The sequence below is a fragment of the Rhinatrema bivittatum genome, chromosome 3, assembly GCF_901001135.1.
Source record: "Rhinatrema bivittatum chromosome 3, aRhiBiv1.1, whole genome shotgun sequence".
In the NCBI taxonomy this organism is placed as follows: Eukaryota; Metazoa; Chordata; class Amphibia; order Gymnophiona; family Rhinatrematidae; genus Rhinatrema; species Rhinatrema bivittatum.
In genome coordinates, this window is record NC_042617.1 from 323,591,631 (window position 1) to 323,610,645 (window position 19,015).

At 45.2% G+C, this 19,015-nt stretch overlaps 1 protein-coding gene across 5 annotated transcripts in view; it reads left to right on the forward strand.

The window, feature by feature from the left end:
- Positions 1 to 19,015, forward strand: part of AK9 (adenylate kinase 9) — an 829,950-nt gene that overhangs the window by 712,887 nt on the left and 98,048 nt on the right. For all 5 annotated transcript variants that reach the window (XM_029595283.1, XM_029595287.1, XM_029595288.1 and 2 more), the window contains one exon: positions 6,026 to 6,246. In XM_029595283.1, the coding sequence (XP_029451143.1) occupies positions 6,026 to 6,246 (221 nt within the window). The remainder of the gene's footprint in view (positions 1 to 6,025; positions 6,247 to 19,015) is intronic.

Below are 19,015 nucleotides of genomic sequence, written 5' to 3' on the forward strand. Positions count from 1 at the left end.
CCCACTCCCTATCCTCGATATGCATTAATGTAGCAGGCGAGCATCCCCACTCCCTATCCTCTATTCACATGAATGTAGCGGGCGAGCAGCCCTACTCCCTGTCCTAGACATAAATGAATGTAGCAGACAAGCAGCCCCACTTCCTATCCGACCTTGATAGACATGAATGTAGCAGGCAAGCAGCCCCACTCCCTGTCCTCAACATATATGAATGTAGCAGACTAGCAGCCCCACTCCCTTTCCTCGATACACATGAATGTAGCGGGCGAGCAGCCCCACTCCCTATCTTCGACATACATGAATGGAGTGGGCAAGCAGCCCCACTCCCTGTCCTCGATAGACTTGAATGTAGTGGGCGAGCAGCCCCCCTCCCTGTCCTCGATAGACATGAATGTAGTGGGCGAGCAGCCCCCCTCCCTGTCCTCGATAGACATGAATGTAGCGGGCAAACAGCCCCACTCCCTGTCCTCGACATACATGAATGTAGTGGGTGAGCATCCCCACTCCCTATTCTCAATATGCATTAATGTAGCGAATAAGCAGCCCCAATCCCTGTCCTCAATAGACATGAATGTAGCGGGCGAGAAGCTCCATTCTCTGTCCTCATCATGAATGTAGCGGGTGAGCAGACCCACTCCCTATCCTCGATATGCATTAATGTAGTCAATGAGCAACCCCACTCCCTGTTAAGATTTTCTGTGGACTCAAATGAAAGAATCTAACTGCCTCACCTTGGTACTGGGATTGGAGCAGGACACAGGCAAAACCCAATTCCAGAGCCAAGCAGTGGGTCAAAAAGCAGGCGGCAAGCAGAGTCCAGAATCAGGTGGAAGGTTAATGCCAAACCAAGTAGAGACAAGAAAAAGCTCACTCTAACAAGGAGACCACAAGGCAGGATCAGGAGTCAAGGAGAACAAGAAGGACCAGGAGAACAACACGATCCAAGCAGAGCAGCAGAGATCACCAACTCACCAAGCCTGTTGCCGAGGCGAAAAGCAACAGGGAGGCTGGTCCTTAAATAGTAGCTACTGTTGACGTCTTTCCCAGGAATGTCCAGCGGAGGTGGCCGGCGTGGCGAGGGGGAGGTTCCAAAATGGAGTGTGTCCCATGTTGAGCTCTCCTCGGTGTCAGCAATGACATTCTGTGTGGCAGGAGAGCGCCAGAGGTGGGTGAGTTTTGCGTCGCGCTCTAAAAGTACCTCCCCCGCAAGTTTCCTCTCCCTGCCTCCTAGGTCTTGGCTTAAGTGGAAAACATTGATGAAATTTGTAAATAAGTTGAGGGGCTTGAATATTACTGGCGAACTCCCAAACGTTTTCCTCAGGGCCATAATCTTTCCAGGAGATAAGGTATTGTAGTTCTTTCCTTCCTTTCCTAACATCCAGATTTCAGCCACCTCAAATATCCTCCTCAAATATTATAGGTGGAGGTCGTGACAGCTTTCTAGATGGCCAGGACAGAACTGCAGGCTTGAGAAGAGATACATGGAATACTTTGTGAATTCGAGGGATGGAAGTTAGTCTGAGTTTATATGTGACGTTTCCTATATGTGGATCAACTTGAAAAGGTCGCACAAACCGAGGAGCAAATTTCGAAGAGGGCATTTGTAATTGGAGTTTATGGGTACTTAGCCATTCCAGTTCTCCAGGATGGAATTGTGGTGCAGGACATCGCTTTCTATCTGCCTGTTTTTTAGCTCAAGTTATGGCCTGTTCCAGAAGCTGGTGAGTATTTTGCCATAGGTTGTGTAATTCATGAGTAGCGAGACTAACGGCTGGACATGTTGATGATGCAGCTATAGGCATTGGTACTCGAGGATGTCATCTGAAAATTAAATAAAAAGGTGATGTCCCTGTAGCTTGGTTAACATGATTATTATAGCACATCTCGGCCCATAAAAGTAAGGAAGACCAGTTGTCCTTATGTTGGTTCACGCAGCATTGCAGAAAGGTTTTAAGTGATTGATTAGTTTGTTCCACTAATCCATTAGACTAAGGATGATATGCTGAGGAAAAGTCAAGGTGAATTCCAAATTTTTTACATAGACTCCTCCAATTACGAGCGGTAAACTGGACTCCATGGTCAGATAGGATGTGACGAGGAAGGCCATGTAATCGGAACACATGTTGAGCAAACAGTTACGCCATCTCTGGTGCAGAGGGTAGTCTAGGTAGAGCAACAAAGTCAGCCATTCTAGACAAACAATTGACAACTACCCAAATTGAATTGTTTCCTTCAGACAGAGGAAGATCCGTGATGAAGTCAGTGTCTATGTGACTCTAGGGGTTCCTCAGGGCCAGTAGCGGTTGAAATAACTCCCAGGATCGAGTCCGAGGACTTTTATTGGCTGCACATGTAGGACTAGATTCCACATACTGTTTGGTGTCATTCGCCCACTGAGGCCACCATTAATGACAGAAGAGAAGCTCCTTCATCTGTCATAGTCCTGGATGACCTGCAATGTGTGAGTCATGGGCCCATCGAAGAACTCGTTCTCATAAATGCTTAGGAACTACGGTCTTCCCCACCAGAACCATATGAGTAGAAGCAATCATGATTCAGGCTGGGTCTATAATAAGACAAGGTAATTCATGGATTTCATCAGGATAAAAACTTCTGATTAGAGCATCCGCCCGTTGATTTTTCTCTGCTGGACGAAAACGCAAGTTAAAGTCAAAATGACCAAAAAAGAGAGACCATCGGGTTTGTCAGGGATTTAACTGTTGGGCCTGAAAGAGATATGCCAAATTCTTATGGTCAGTGTAAATTGTAACTGTATGTTTGGCACCCTCCAGTAGATGGCGCTATTCTTCCAATGCTAATTTAATTGCAAAAAGTTCCCAATCTCCTATGGAATAGAGAAGAATGTTTTAGAAAAGTATGCACAGATAATCAATTTCCCATCAGCATCTGGCTGTAAAATAATCACTCCAACGCCAATCATTTCCAAGAAGAAGTATCTACTTCAACAATGAATGGTCTGGTAGGATCCAGATATTGCAGGCAGGGATCCTTGATAAATTCCTCCTTTAATCGTTGAAAAGCTTGAACAGCCTCTTGAGTCCAACTGCGCACATCCGCCCCCTTTAGGATTAAGGCTGTGAGAGGAGCCGCCAATGAAGATTATTCATGAATAAACTGGCGGTAGTAATTAGAGAATCCCAGAAAATGTTATTGCGCCTTCATATCCACTGGTTGTGACCAGTCCAGGATAAACTAGAGTTTTTCTGAGTCCATCTGTAAACCAGTTCGAGAAATTATGTATCCCATAAAGGGTAACTCTTCTTGATGAAAGGTACATTTCTCTAATTTAGCGTATAACTTATGTTCACGTAAACATTGTAGAACTTGCCATACATGGTCTTTATATTGATCCAGTGTCTTGGAAAAAATAAGAATGTCAGCCAAATATACACGACAACGTGTGAATATAAGAGATCTCGAAATGTTTCATTTACCATTGCTTGAAATACTGCAGGGGCATTTCATAGTCCAAATGGCATCACTAAATATTCGTAATGGCCATCTCGTGTGTTGAATGTGGTTTTCCATTCGTCCCTCTTTCAAATATGAATTAAATTATAAGCTCCTCGTAGATCTAATTTAGTAAATATCTGAGTTGATCGAAGAGCTCCATAATAGTGGCAGGGGATACCGATTCTTTTTAGTAATGGCATTTTGCCCTCTGTAGTCAATACAGACCAGGGATGGCTTGTAAGGCTGTCAGATCTACGGGGTCCATGGCCTCAGCAAACTGTTAAGATTTTCTGCAGAACCAAGTGGAAGAATATAACTGCCTTACCTTGGTACCAGGATTGGAGCAGGAGGCAGACAATATCCAGTTCCAGAATCAGGCAGAGGGTCAACGCAGGCAGCAAGCAGAGTCCAGAGTACAGAATCAGGTGGAGGGTCAAGGCAGGCAGCAAGCAGAGTCCAGAATAGATGGAGGGTCAAGGCAGTCGGCAAGCAGAGTCCAGAACTAGGCAGAGGGTCAAGGCCAAACAAAGAAGAGACTCACACTAACAAGGAGACCACAAAGCAGGATCAGGAGTCAAAGAGAACAAGAGGGAAGGAGAATCCCAGAAAACGTTATTGCGCCTTCATATCCACGGGTTGTTACCAATCCAAGATAGACAAGGAGAAAAGCATATCCAAGCAGAGCAGACGAGATCACCGACTCACTAAGCCCGTTGCCGAGGCGAAGAACAGCTGGGAGGCTGGTCCCTAAATAGTAGCTGCTATTGACGTCTTCCCCTGGAACTTCCAGTGACGTGTCTGGTGCAGTGAAGGGGAGGTGCCAAAACGGAGTTTGTCCCACGTCACACTCTCCTCGAAGGAGGCTGCTGCTATTGTCGGCATTGGTGTTCAATGCAGTGGGAGAGCACCAGAGGTGGATCCTCGATATACATGAATGTAGTGGGCAAGCAGCCCCAATCCCAATGCACGATATACGTGAATGTAGTGGGCGAGCAGCCCAATCCCTTGCCTCGATGTACATGAATGTAGCGGATGAGCAGCCCCACCCCCTGTCCTCAACATACATGAATGGGCGGGCAAGCAGGCTCACTCCCTATCCTCAATATACATGTACATAGCAGGTGAGCAGTCCACTCGCTATCCTCTGTACACCTGAATGTAGTGGACGATCAGCCCCACTCCCTATCTTTGATTTATACATGAATGTAGCGGGATATATACATTTATCTCTTTATTTATTTCAAAAACATATATTCTGCTAATTCTCCGGTCACAGAGGATTACAACAAACATACATATTCAACATAACACAATCCTCTAAAACAATCAAAATCACATCAAAACTACGCATTTTACATATTCAGTAGAATCCAAGAGAGTGAAAGAGAAGAGAAAAAATCCAGGAGAAATTCTGCTGGACCTTCAGAAAAAAATAAGGTGAAAAAATAAGATTTGAGAAGCTTTCTAAAAGGAAGCAAATCTGTAATGTAGCATGTTAGCTTTCCCCCTTCCTCCTGATCCCGGATATATAAATTAATGTAGTGGGCAAGCAGCTCCACTCCCAACTAATCCTATGAGATATTCATATATATAATAATTATATTAATGTAGCCAGCAAACATCCCTCTCCCTCTTCCTAAATCCACCCCACCATCCAACCCCCAAAAGTGCACGCCTAAAGTGCATAGGCCTGGAAGGCCACAGAGCAAGGCAGAAAGGCTATAAGGCAAGGCAGGACGCCATGGTAGGCCACAAGACAAAGCAGGAGGCTGTGGTAGGCCATAAGGTAAAGCAGGATAAGAAAGCAAGAATGGCCAGTTAAAGGAGCTGAGGTGACTCGATGAAAAGGCAAGGAATGCGTAGAGGGGCTGTGCTTAATAGGAATGGAACTGCAGCATCATGTGATCAGTGAGAAGGTGGCTAGAGCGGCTGTGAGCTAGGCTCATTGATGACCTCTGCTGGTGGGGGTGGGGGGAGGGATCGTGACAAACAGATGACAGAGCAGTACTTTGTAGGTGGGGACTTCACTGCATACTTTTAAAACAAACTCAGAGAATCCTCAGGCACCTACAGTACCTGAACGCAATCCATTATGAATTGTCATGAAAGATGAAATATAAATGATTATTATTATTATAAAAATGGCAGAATATGAACAAAATTACCTCACGCACAGTTGTTCTTGCTCCAAGCAGGGCATAATTTGAGCAGGGTAATCTACATGCATAATTTTTAAATCAAAAATTATATGCACGGGTCCCAACCCCCTGAATGCAGGCAACCAGGTTATTTATGCAGGTACTTTTTCATGTGCTGAGCGTGGCTCACTTTTAGACATGTAGAAGGGATTTGAACACTATTCCCTACAAGGTAAGGGATAGCTCCTGATTTTTGCCCCTTCCCCTCACCCCCTGCCACAACCAAAGCATGGCATCGGAGCGGAGTCAGACTCCTGTAACCTGCATGTCCCTTGGTGTTGGCATTTCACCAACCCTCGTGATATCTGCCCTCAGTTTTTACATCACTCCAAAACTCTTCTTCGTTTTTTCAGCAGGCCATATCCAATTCACGACAGCCCGCAGATTCTAACTGTCCGGAACTCTAGCTACAAGCAAGAAATTTCTGCTATAAAGGAGTACTACGAGAAGCAGCATCAGAACTGGCAGGAGGTGGACGCCCTGCACAGCAAGTGGTGGATCATGGACGTAGTGATCAAGGAGGTACAGGCCAACACCAAACAGATCCAGGACTATCTGGAAAGAATCAGAGCAGGTAAGAAAGGACAAAAAGACAGTGTACTGCAACCCAAAAACCATAACAAGAATAACTTCCTTATCATCTATGCCTGACCAGTCCAAACAAGTGGGTTATGTTCCCCCTGCTAGCAGATGGCGTCAGAAAATAAGCTCTGAGCTGACTTCACTCCCCCTGAAGGAGTCTGGGGCTGCCTTCAGCAATTCAGTATTCCTCTCTCTCCAGCAGATGGTGCAGAAGTGTAGGCTGCTGCTGGACTATGTATATTCCACTCTGATGAAAGCTTTTTTATGCTCAGGCTCTCGGTGTAGCATGGGCTGCTCCTGGGAAGGCTTTTTAGGCCCAGGTTCTCAGTGTAGGATAGGCTGCTCCTGGGAAAGCTTTTTAGGCCCAGGTTCTCAATGTAGCATAGGCCACTCTGTAAGAAATGGTTCTGCACTTCTCAGAAAATTATATAGTGAACACAAAACGTTTGGTGAAACAATATATATTTCTTTTATTTCACGATCTTGCAAGTACGGGTGCCACACAGAAGTAGTCACACCCAGAAAAGCTAAAGCATCTTATTTTGTACATTTTCTTATCATTTTTCCCCTCCCATTCCTCAAGTTTCTTAACCTATCTGGTGCTTCCATTTCAGTCCCAACTTTGCTTCAGGCACCTTTCACGTGTCACCTACTTCTAAATATGGGGATATCACGTTTCTGTGTTCTGCTTCAGTTCCCTTCTTACATTTTGCTCTTTCAGCAATATTCCCTTTTAGCTGCTGCCAGCTCTTCCAAGCAGCAGCTCATACAGCCTGTCCTTGCTCTTATCTATTTAAGACATTGCATTTAGAAGAACAAACACACACTATTCTTTGTCTCAAAACACAGAAACAGGAAGTGTGTGTGTGGGGGGGGGGACATGTTTCTAACAGCTTCTAACTACTAGAAGTTTCTCTAGTTTACTTTCAGGCCAATACAGTTCAGAGCGCTCCAGCGGAGCGCAATGTTAACCCACGGTTGGACGTGCGTTTTCGACGCACTAGCTTTACCCCTTATTCAGTAAGGGGTAATAGCACATCGAAAACGCGCGTCCAACCCCCCCCCCCCCCCCCTCCCCGAAACTAATGGCGCCCGCAACATGCAAATGCATGTTGATGGCCCTATTAGATATTCCCGCACGATTCAGAAAGTAAAATATGCAGCCAAGCTGCACATTTTACTTTCAGAAATTAGCGCCTACCCAAAGCTAGGCGTTAATTTCTCTCAGCACCGGGAAAATGAACAGAAAAGCAGTAAAAACTGCTTTTCTGTACACCCTCCAAATTAATATCATGGCGATATTAAGTCGGAGGTCCCAAAAGTAAAAAATAATTACAAATAAAAAAATGTTAAATCAGCCCGCGGCTCGAGGGTTGAAAACCGGACGCTCAATTTTGCCGGCGTCCAGTTTCCGAACCCGTGGCTGTCAGCGGGTCCGAGAACCGACGCCGGCAAAATTGAGCGTCGGCTGTCAAACCCGCTGACAGCCGCCGCTCCTGTCAAAAAGGAGGCGCTAGGGACGCGCTAGTGTCCCTTGCGCCTCCTTTTACCGTGGGCCCTAATTAGCATAATTTTATTTGCTGTATCGCGCGCACAGGACACAGGCCTGTGTGTGCACCGGGAGAGTGGGCGCTCGCCCGCTCTCCCGCGTTTCTTTCTGTATCGGCCTGTTTATAAGTAACCAAAAATTAGAATATAAGAGAATAAAGAAATACATTTCTATTTCTGTATTGTATTACCCTCTGTAAGAGCAACATTAGTGAGCCCTTGCTCATAATTCCCCCGTCTCTTTATCAATTTGTTGTTCTTACATTCACAATTGTTCATAAGTTGCCTCCAGAGCCTCAAGCATTTCCTGAGCTCTCTGTAGCTCTAATTCCCCAGTGACATCTAACAACAGCATTGAATCAACATATGGAGGGGGTCCTAAGGGCATTTTCTTAGCAATTGCTGTTTCTATTAATCTTTGCACCAATCCTGGGATAATACAACATCCTAGTGCCACTAATACTCCCGCAACTACTATGAGGGAGGTGAATGTTGACACAGCTAAATTCTTCCATTTTCTGAACCATGATTCCAACCAACCCATGATGTGTCAATCCCAGAGTTTTCTGCCAGTACCTCTGCTAGGGTAGTGAGACCCTGTAAAGCCTTTGTGATCATTCCATCTGGGGCAGTATTATTGGGTATAAAGGTGCAACATTCTCCTGCTAACATTACATACACTCCACCCTTTTCAGCTAACATCGTGTCTAGGACCAGTCTATTTTCCCAGGCCATTTTATTAGTGGCATCCGATTGTTCTGCAATTCCCTTTATCGCATCCCAGGTGTAGTTAATAAATCTTTGCTGACTACTTTCTTATTTATTGTGGCCCACCAAAAGAGAGCGGATTCAAACCCTACTGCTATCTGATTCCGGGCTTTGAATTCATCGGGGACTCCTCTTGGTACACCTATGGAGTCTAAATATATCCTCTCGTCAAAGGATGTCCCTAAAATATCCCTTTGCATTCTTTTGTGCTTTATTTTCTACCCTTTAAATGCCAGGGTAAATGGAATTGCCAATTGTACTACCGCACAAATGCCAGTCCAATTAGTGGGCAGTGTAGGTCTTATTAATCTTCCTATGCAGTACCCCCATAAGTTTGCTCTGGCTACTCACAAATTTGAGTAGTTTCCAACCTCCAGCAATCCTGTCACATTCCAGGTTGCGGTACAGGTATCCAATTCTCCCACTTGTTGATCGAACCCTGACCCCTGCTGTGAGAGGTAAGCAGTGTGGTTCCCAGGACTTGGGGAAAATACTGGAGGTACCCGCCACCCCTTATGTGGCTTCAGAGCTGGGAATAGGAGAGCCAAAGACTTACAGGTGGCTTTGTTTCAAGCCATTTCTTCTTGATATAATGCGAGGATACACTTCAGTTCTTCCAAGTTGTCGTTCCAACCAAAAGGTAATGGCACTATCTGTGCTGTACGTTTCCCAGAAACACAAGCCTAACAGTTGCTCTTGTTCAGGGTTTTCACTGTGTATTTTATCCATTCCACCCAGGCATTTACCTCCCTATATCCTGTTTCTATCTCGAGGATCTTTCTTAAACCATTCCCAGCTATCACTTTTACTACCTTAGGATCATTTAAGGGGGGCTTAAAAGCCTGAAGGGGAGCAGGCATAACTGTGGAAGTTATCCTTGGGCAGGTGAGTTCTTAACAAGTATTCTAATACAGCACTCAGTCGGGTCCTTTCCTGTGGTGGATATCCCTATCCCAAAATCCCTTTCATTCATCGACTTCTGGACCCTCTTATGACCCGTAAGGGGATCATTAACCTCTTCATACCAATAGGTCATTTTGATAGATTTGTATACTGGGTTACAGGTTTTAATTTGCAATTTGGATCAAAGGGCCCCTTAAATATGGCAATCAGATCCTTGATTGGGGAGAAGGTCTGTGTTGTTCACCCATTTGGTTCAGTTGTCCAGAAGGCATTGGACTAATAGGGGCAATCACCTTCAGGGCACAAATATTTATCATCTCCTGCATAGAGTCGTTCTTCTAGTCCCCCACAATTTATTAGTGTGCAGGCATCGATCTTTATAACCTGGGGCCCAGTTGTATCCTCAACATATACCCTAAGTAATGTGTGTGTTGCCTTATTCTCCTCTCCCAAGTAATTCCCCTCCCCCCCCTCCAGGTCGGGATAGTAAATCCTTGCACTCACCCGAGCAGAATCATTCCACACAGAGTAACCCACAACATCTTCCTTTTCCCTTCCGCACAATAGTTCTCTAAACACCCAGCAAATGAAGATCAATCCTATGATCATCAATAGTACCAATATCCCAATCTCTAATTCCTATGTTCACATAGGAGCTGAGGGCTAAAGCAGATTTCTCAAGGAAAAGGCCACCTTATGGCCCCCACAAGGTGGGGATCTCAGAGTTGCTTGTGCAAACTAGCTCAAACAATTCGAGAATTCTCTCTCCCCTTTTCCTTAAGAAATACCACAGGTACCTCCTGTCTCCCAGGTCCTCATAAGTGTTATACCAGAATGTTACCAATTCCCCAGTGGTAGGTCTAGTTAATAATACGTCCCCTTTCTCAACTCTTATCCCCCTTAATCCACAGAAACTCTCCTCCCACACAATGAATGTTTCTGGCTCCGTAGTCCATATATCTAGTAATGGTTCACACAGTATATTAAACCTAGTTGCTGGGTCCCAAATAGGGTTATCATCGGAGCCAGGATCCCAGCCAAAAAGAGCGTACAAAGTATAACTGTCCATGTAAAGTTCTTAGTCTTTTCTAGTGATTCTTATCTTAAGCGGATTGTCTGTGTTTGTCACTTTCCATTGGGAAGGGTCTGCCAGCGGCTCCATGGGTCCCTTGACTCGGAATGGTGAGTCCACTCTTTCTTAGTTGTCCGCATCGCTGTTTCTGTGGTCAGAAGGATTTGAAACGGTCCTTCCCACTTTGGCTGTAACTTAGACTCCTTCCACACCTTTATCAACACCCAGTCTCTGTGCCAGAACCAGTGTACCACAAAGACCAGTGGAGGGGTCTGGGATAATAGCCCCTTTTCCCTTAAATGAGATAAAGAAGAAGACAGTGCCAGTATATAATTCTTTAAAAATAGGTCTTTTGTTTCGAATACTGGTATTTCTCCAGCCCCCCCCCCCAAAAAATAGGGCAGTCCAAACATCATCTCATAGGGGGATACTCCTGTATCCTTCCTGGGGTGAGTCCTTAAACCTTGTATGAATTTATTAAGATGTCTGAGAAATAGTTTATATTAGTGCTTTGTAACATGAAATTAATCAAAACAAATTGTTGCTGGATAGGTTAACAAATAAAGACTCTACTCCCCTCTTCAGAATGATTTTTGTGTAACTCTTCATACTTAAGATAACCAAATGGATGTGTTTTAATTTTTGCCAGAATAAAGCAACTTTCCTACTCAGGCCTCTTTTTTTTTCTTTTATGCAGAGAGGAGTGAATTCCTGAGGGTGAGGGCTACTCTACTGCTACAGTAAAACAAACTTTCTTACCGCAGAAGTAACTCGAAAGCTGATCAACATATTTTACTTTACACTGTAATCAGTTTATTTATTGACAAAATACTTTCTTGATTAATATGTAAATGGATGGCATGGAGCTAGGGCTAGCAGCAGCTCCTTTATCTACTAAAAAAAACCCATCTCTTCCCTTTGTGATCCTACCTTTAAATTTATCAAGGGCTCTCAGTAGGACTTTAGCACTAGTAGCCCCTGACTCTCCTATTCGTCCCCAAACTCGGCCAGGGAGAAATTTCTCTTCTCTTTCTGTATCCAGGGGAACTCCCTTTAAAAGTGTTCTACTTGTCCGCACTCAAAACACCCTACTTGATTAGGGTTCCATCCTCCTCTGAACCCAGGGCTTATGCTAAAGCCCCTGCCTCTCTGCCCTCAGCCCCTTCCCCTGTTGCGACCGTCACTTCCCGACAGCTTCATTCCACCTACCTTTCCTTTTCTGCGGCTTCTCCTGCTCTTCACGGACTCCTGGCTGCCGTGGAGTCCGCCTGCTGTCCTCTCCGGCATCCCCGGACCTGCTTGGGCGCTGCCTCCCGCCATGCTCCTCTGGTACCTTAGGGCGCACATGCCGCACGGCCCTCATTCTTATTTCCTCATTGGCGTGTTCCTCAGGAGTGCCCCCCTGTGATGACGTCACGCTGCCTGGATATTTAAGCCTACACTTTATTGCTAGCCGTTGAGTTAGCAAGGGGTATTCTTACAGATGGGATTTGCTCTCTGTACCCAGCTACTCTGCCTCTCCAACTTCTATTGGACTCTTTCTGCTAACGGGGTACCCGCTTCTTGGGAGCCTCTTTTGCTTCTTTCAGGTCGCTATCAGGTAACCGGTACTCACTCCTCGAGGGCCCATTTCCCTGACTCGTTGCCTGTGTCCATCTCCTCTTCTACTTGGAAGAATTCGCTACAGACACCATCAGTGAGTACTACTATCATCCACTCCTCAGAGCTGTCTCCCTGGAACCAGGTACTCGCTCCTCGAGGGCCTGCCTCCATTCCAGCGCCAGTGCCATCTCCTACATGGAACCGCTGTGTGAGTACTTTGCCAACGAGTCTCCCTACTCCCAGTGATCTGGTACTCGCTCCTCGAGGGCCAGCTCTCCCTACCTCGGGGCTTCTCCATATCTGGGACTCTGTGAATGTTCTATTGTACTCATTCTCTCAGTTCTCTCCATTACATCACTGCTACCAGAGGAACCGCTGTTCCAGCGCCTGGGGAATGCTAGTCCAACTGGGCTACATCTTCTGCTCACTACTGCCACCTCTGGTGGCTTCTCAAACTGCTAAATAAAGATAAATCTGTGTTTGTGTGTCCAAGAGCTGAGCCTGATCTGTGGCCCCTCACAGGACTTCCCCCCGTGGGCGTGGTCAGCTGCCACAGTTTCCAAGGGTCCACCCAAACCTCACTAATTATAACATCCCCTCTGCCAACTTCCTCTAGCCTTTCCTCTGCCACGTTCTTTTTCCATTTCCTGCGCTTCCTTCTTAAATTTTTCATTCACAGTAGTCATCATAATTTTGGCTTTCTGTTTCTGCTTTTCTTCTTTCTTTCTTACAAACACTTTTTGGGCTTCCTTTAATAATTCCTCAATTGATTTTTCATTCCAGCCCTCTATTTTTGTTGTAATTTCTTTTGTATATCAGGCCAGTATTTGGTGACAAAATGAATTTTCAACAAACCCTGGCTTACTGGGTCCTCTGGGCACAGTCCGGAATACTCTCATCCTTCCCTGAACCCGTTCCAAGAATACCAAAGGGGTTTCTTCGCGCTCTTGCTGTATTTCAAAAACTTTTGCTACATTCTGGTTCCTAGGTACCACTTCCCTAACTCGCCTTAAAATGAGACTCCGTAAGTCACTCATATGAGCTCTGTCTGCTGCCTCATTATTATCCATTGGGGGGTCTGTGTTAGGGTACTTTTGTTCTGCGGGGAATGCTGCCCCTGTGATCTCGGGTGGGTGCTCTCTTTCCCATATCTTCATATCTTGTTAAATGTAACTTTTGTTTCTTCTGATTATAAAAAGTTGTTCCAACCGTTACAGTTATATATCCCTGTTCAATGTAAACCGATCTGATATGGTATTTAACCATGAAGGTTGGTATAGAAAAATGCTAAATAAATAAATAAATAAATATCTGCCAATCTAATCATAGCTCATTCTTCTCCAGTAAATAAGATGCTGAGTATTGACATCAGTTCTGCCCATGTAAATATATTAGGGCCCACAAACTTATCTAACTGATCCACTAACCCAGAGCTTCTCAACCAGTGTGTCACCAAACACTGGCAGGTGTGTTGCGTCTCCCGGTGTCCCACTGCCCCGTTGTACTTTCCTTATCCCTTTTTCCAGCCCCCACGGGCCAATTGGAAGCCTCCTTTCTTCCTACCCCCACTGTCCAATGGGAAGCCTCCTTCATTCTGCCTGCCCCCACGCAGGCCAATCGGAATCCTCTTCCCTTCTACCTGCCAGTGGGAGTAGGAAGAAGGGAGGAAGCCTTTGATTGGCTAGTGAGGCAGGCATTGCATAGCCCAGGGGTGGGATGGGAGGAATCGCAGTGTCGAACCCCGACAAAGAAAGGTAGTCATGGGAGCCCATTCCTATGGTGGTGAAGAGGAAACCTGACCCCGACTGAGGCCACCATGGGCGCCCATCCCTGTGGCAGCGAAAAAAGAAGACCCGCCAGAGTAAAGCCGTGGTGGAAATGGAGCCCATCCCTGCAGTGAAGGAAGAAGAAGTTTTTATTGAGAGTTTGTGTCTGAGGGTGTGAATGGGTGCCTGGGTGAGAGCTTGTGTCTGTGGGTGTGAATGGATGCATGGGTGAGAGCTTGTGTCTGTAGGTGTGAATGGATGCATGGGTGAGAACTTGTGTCTGTGGGTGTGAATGGGTGAGAGCTTGTGTGTGTGGGTGCCTGGGTGAGAGCTTGTGTGTGGGGGTGTGAATGAGTGCCTGGGTGAGAGCTTGTGTGTCTGTGTGTGAATGAGTGCCTGGGTGAGAGCTTATGTGTCTGTGTGTGAATGAGTGCCTGGGTGAGAGCTTGTGTCTGAGGGTGTGAATGGGTGCCTGGGTGAGAGCTGGTATGAATGGGTACTTGGGTGAGAGCATGTATGTGTGGGTGTGAATGGAAGCCTGGGTGAGAGCTTGTGGGTGTGAATCGGTGCCTGGGTGAGAGCTTGTGAGAATGGGTGCAAGAGCATTTGTGTGTGATTGAGAGCTTGTATATAAGAGAACATGAATGTGATTGAGAGAAAGACTGGTCAGGGAGGTGATGTGTTTCTGTGTGAGAGAGAGATTAGACAGGAAGATGACTGGTGTGAGAGAGACCAAGACTGGTCGTGGGGTCTAATTGAGGGTATGTGTGTGAGTGACTGGTTGTGGGTGCTAAGGAAGAGGACTGTGAGGACAGAGTTTCAGCAGCCCTTGCTGCTTCTGGTGAGTGCTATTGGCCTGGAAGGGAAAAGAGTAGGAGAGTTGCTAGAGAGGGTAAGTTAAGGTGGCTTTTTAAATTTATTTTTCTTGATTGACTGCCATTTTAATTATTGGGTAATATGCAATGTCTGTTTTGAAATATTTTATTGATATTTGGACATGTTTTAATAATCTTTATGAGTTTTTAATTGTTGGGTATTATTCTGTTCAGCCGCTGTTTTGTAACATTTTTAGTATAGCTTTACTGTTGCGTCCGTCGGTCGCAGATGGCTATGACCTCTCTGCCTCACCTCTTTTTTGCCTTTCTCCACATCCATGGGCAAGATGGCTGCCTCCGGTGCCGAATGCCGAAACCCTCGGCGTCTCCAACTCAGCATTGGCGTCTGTTGCGTTCGTGCCTATTCTCGCCCTCGCTCTACCCTATCTACTTATGGTAACTCCCTTTGGGTCTGACGGACAGATGCTGCCGTGGCTTCTTCTCGCCATTTGTTTCCTGGGATCCCCGGGCTGGCCTGATTCCACAGATCCGCCATGTTCCTGTTGACGTAAGGGCGTGCGCGCACACATGCTCCAGACTTTGTACCAGCAAGGGCGCGAACCTCGGGGGTGTCCCCCCGTAGTGACATCATCTGTTTTCAATTTAAAAGGTCTTTGTTTGCTAACCTCAAACGAGTTAGCAAGGAACTCCAACGGGACTTGCTTCAGCAGTCCACGCTACTTGCAACTACGATCCGAGTCAGCAAGGGGAAACCTTTCTCCACTGCTCGGCCTTTTCAAGCTTACCGGGAGTACCCGCTCCTCGGGGGCTCCGCTCTCCATCTTCTTGATTTCAGATTGCTGAACGGGATCCGGTACTCGCTCCTCGAGGGCCTACGTTCCCGAAGACTCAGAAGACTCCTATTGCCTGGAGGCGACCGCAGACGTGAACACAGTGAGTCCTATTACAGACAGGAACCGGTACTCGCTCCATGAGGACCCATGTCCTAATCCCTAAGACTCTCTTCAGTCTAAGACATTATCGCAGGTACGGAGATCGTGAGTTACCATTGCAGATTGCAGATAGGAACCAGTACTCACTCCACGAGGGCCTATGTTCCTAATACCTTTCTCAAACTCCCTTCTTCCTCAGAAGATATCGCATACCTATATTTTATGGATTATTATTACAGATTAACAGATAGGAACCAGTACTCGCTCCACGAGGGCCTATGTTCCTAAATCTCTCCTAGCCTTTCTTCTATTCCAGAAGCCATCCCATACACAGTTATTGTGAGTTCTATTTCAGACTGTCTATTGGAACCATTATTCGCCTGCGGCTCCTCTTATCCCAGGACAAGCAGGATGATAGTCCTCACATATGGGTGACATCATCAGGTGGAGCCCTGGTACGGAAAACGTCTGTCAAAAGTTTCTAGAAACTTTTGGCTGGCACTCTGGGCCTACTGAGCATGCCCAGCATGCCATGATATTCTCAGCCACAGGGGTCTCCCTTCAGTCTCTTTTTTTCCGTCTTGCTGTAAGCAAAGCAGATCAGGAGTTCTGGAAAAAAATTCCCTCATATTTCTTAAGGGAAGAAAACTTTTTCAGTCACATTTTCTTCATAATTGAGTCTCCCTTCGACATAGTCTTGGTGAGTACATTTTTTGGTTAGCTTTCGAACCTCAGGGGCGTCCCCCTGAGATGACATCATCCGCTTCCAATATTTAAAGGTCTCTATTTTCACTTTCTAACTGAGTTAACAAGGGAAGGGGATTGCTTCAGCTACACCTCCCAAACTACTCTGCCTCCTCGGACTTACCAGAGGTACCCGCTCCTCTGGGGCCTCGCTCTTTTTCTTTACTTTCAGATTACAGATAGGAACCGGTACTCGCTCCTCGAGGGCCCATGTTCCTGGACACTCTGAAGATTCTCTACTGCTTGGAAGTTATTGCTGCTACAAACAATTGTGAGTTACCATCGCTCTCTCAGAGCTTTCCCTCGCTCCTCGAGGGCCTAAACCTTTCCAGCACCTGAACTTCCTTGTGTCATCTAGTTCTGTTCATGAACTCTGCCTACTCTGCCTACTCACTTTCTACAGTTTCTTAACAGCTCAGATCCTGGATTGCTGTTCCAGTACCTGAGGGACTACAGCCCTGCTGGGCATATCAGCTCACTACTGCCACCTCTGGTGGTTTCAAAAACCTGTTTAATAAAAGAACTAATGTGTGTCTGTCTCCATACTCAAGCCTAGCCGGTGGTCCCTCTCTGGATATCCTCCCGGGGGCGTGGTCATTTGCCACCGGCCCAGAGATCCACCCATAACGATATCAGATTGCTAACTCCTCACGGAGATTCATTACACAGAGCTTTCCTTACAGATTGCTAACTCCCAGCTCTAACACAGAGCTTTCCTAACAGATTGCTAACTCCTATCTGATTGCTCCTCCCATCAGATAGCAGAATACATCAGACAGATTGGAGTAAGGTAGATATTGAATAAGGATGCTGAAAAAAAGGAACCCTATGGGACTCCTCTCTTTAAAGGAAATTGAGATGAGCTGGTATGATTTATATAGATTCATTGAGATCTATATGAGAGATAGAAATTGAACCAGAAGTGAACTGTTCCAGAGATGCCTATGTTGGAAAGCCTAGAGAGCAGTTTTTCGTGATTGACTGTATCAAAATCGGCAGAGTTATCTAAAAAGATAGATGCATAATGAAGTACCTGCATTGAATCCACAATGAATTATGTCGATCCTTAATGATAATAGCATTTCTGTGCTATGGTTAGGCCTGATGCTGAACTGATATTGGTCTAACAACGAATGTTCATCTAGGAAGGTTTTGAGCTGTTTTAACAGAACTGATTCAATGATTTTAGACAGGCATGGAAGAGAGGACATGGGACAAAAATCACAGAAGTATGGTTTGATAGTGGGTTTCTTTAGGATCGGAGTAACCGTGGCAATTTTTAAAGAGTCTGGGAGAGTGCCAACAGAAAGAGAAGAATTGACAATATTGGCAATCGGTAGGGCTATATCTTCTTTAATGGCTTTGAGGAGAACAAAAGAAGAGGGTTACAAGGGATGAGAGGAAGGTTTCATTTTCTAAATTATTTGTAGGATTTCTGTGCTGGCAACAGTATTGAAGGTATCCCAAGTATGGGTGGAAGGAGCAGTTGAGACAGTTGGAGGTGACCCTGGAAATGTTAGAATTAGGTTTTGAATTTTTGATTGAAAAAATTTCTCAATTGAGTTACATAATTTGTGTGGAGAGCTGGAATCAGGGTATTTATATTTGTGAATATGATGTGTTGTAATTGATTTGATGCTGTTGAACAAGACATTAGGATTGTTATTGAATTGTTGAATACATTTTGAGAAATAAACCTTTTTGGCAGTTTTGACTCCTCTACAGTATAATGACAGTTCAGAGTTAAAAAGGTTGAGATTAATGGTTGTTTTTTGTTTTTCTATGCAATTTTATTTTGTGTAAGACTAAGCTATGAGTATACCAGGGCACATAGCTGGTTCTGTGTCTGGTTAATAATCAGATGAGGGCAACTTTGTCCATGGTATTTAGTACAGCAGAGTCCCATGTTTTCACCATTTCATGAGGGTCAGAGTCATATATATTTGCAATTAGAGGAAGCAAGCTTTCATTAAAGGTAGAAGGTTCTATATGTTTTCATTTGTGGATGGAAACTGCTGAAAGATTTGGTTTGAATTAAGGGTGATTGAACTCAGTTGTAGTGTTTATTATGTAATGGTCTGACCAAGGAATAGCAGAAACGGTAGTGAAGTTGGAATTATAATTGAAAAATGAGGGATTTAAGAAGAACAGATCTAAGGTCTTGTGAGTAGGGACAGAGATAAGAACCAAGGGTCCATCAAGCCCAGCATCCTGTTTCCAACAGTGGCCAATCCAAGTCACAAGTATCTGGCAAGTACCCAAGCATTAAATAGATCTCAAGCTACTAGTGCTTATTAATTAATAGCAATTTATGGATTTTTCTTCTACGAACTTATCCAAACCTTTTTTAAATCCAGTTACACTAACTGCCATAACCATATCCTCTGGCAACGAATTCCAGAGCTTAATTATGCACTGAGTGAAAAATAATTTTCTCCGATTTGTTCTAAATGTGCTATTTGCTAACTTCATGGAGTGCCCCTTAGTCCTTTTATTATCTGAGAGAGTAAATAACCAAATCACATTTATCCATTCAAGTCCTTTCATGATTTTGTAGCCCTCTATCAGATCCCCCTCTCAGCCATCTCTT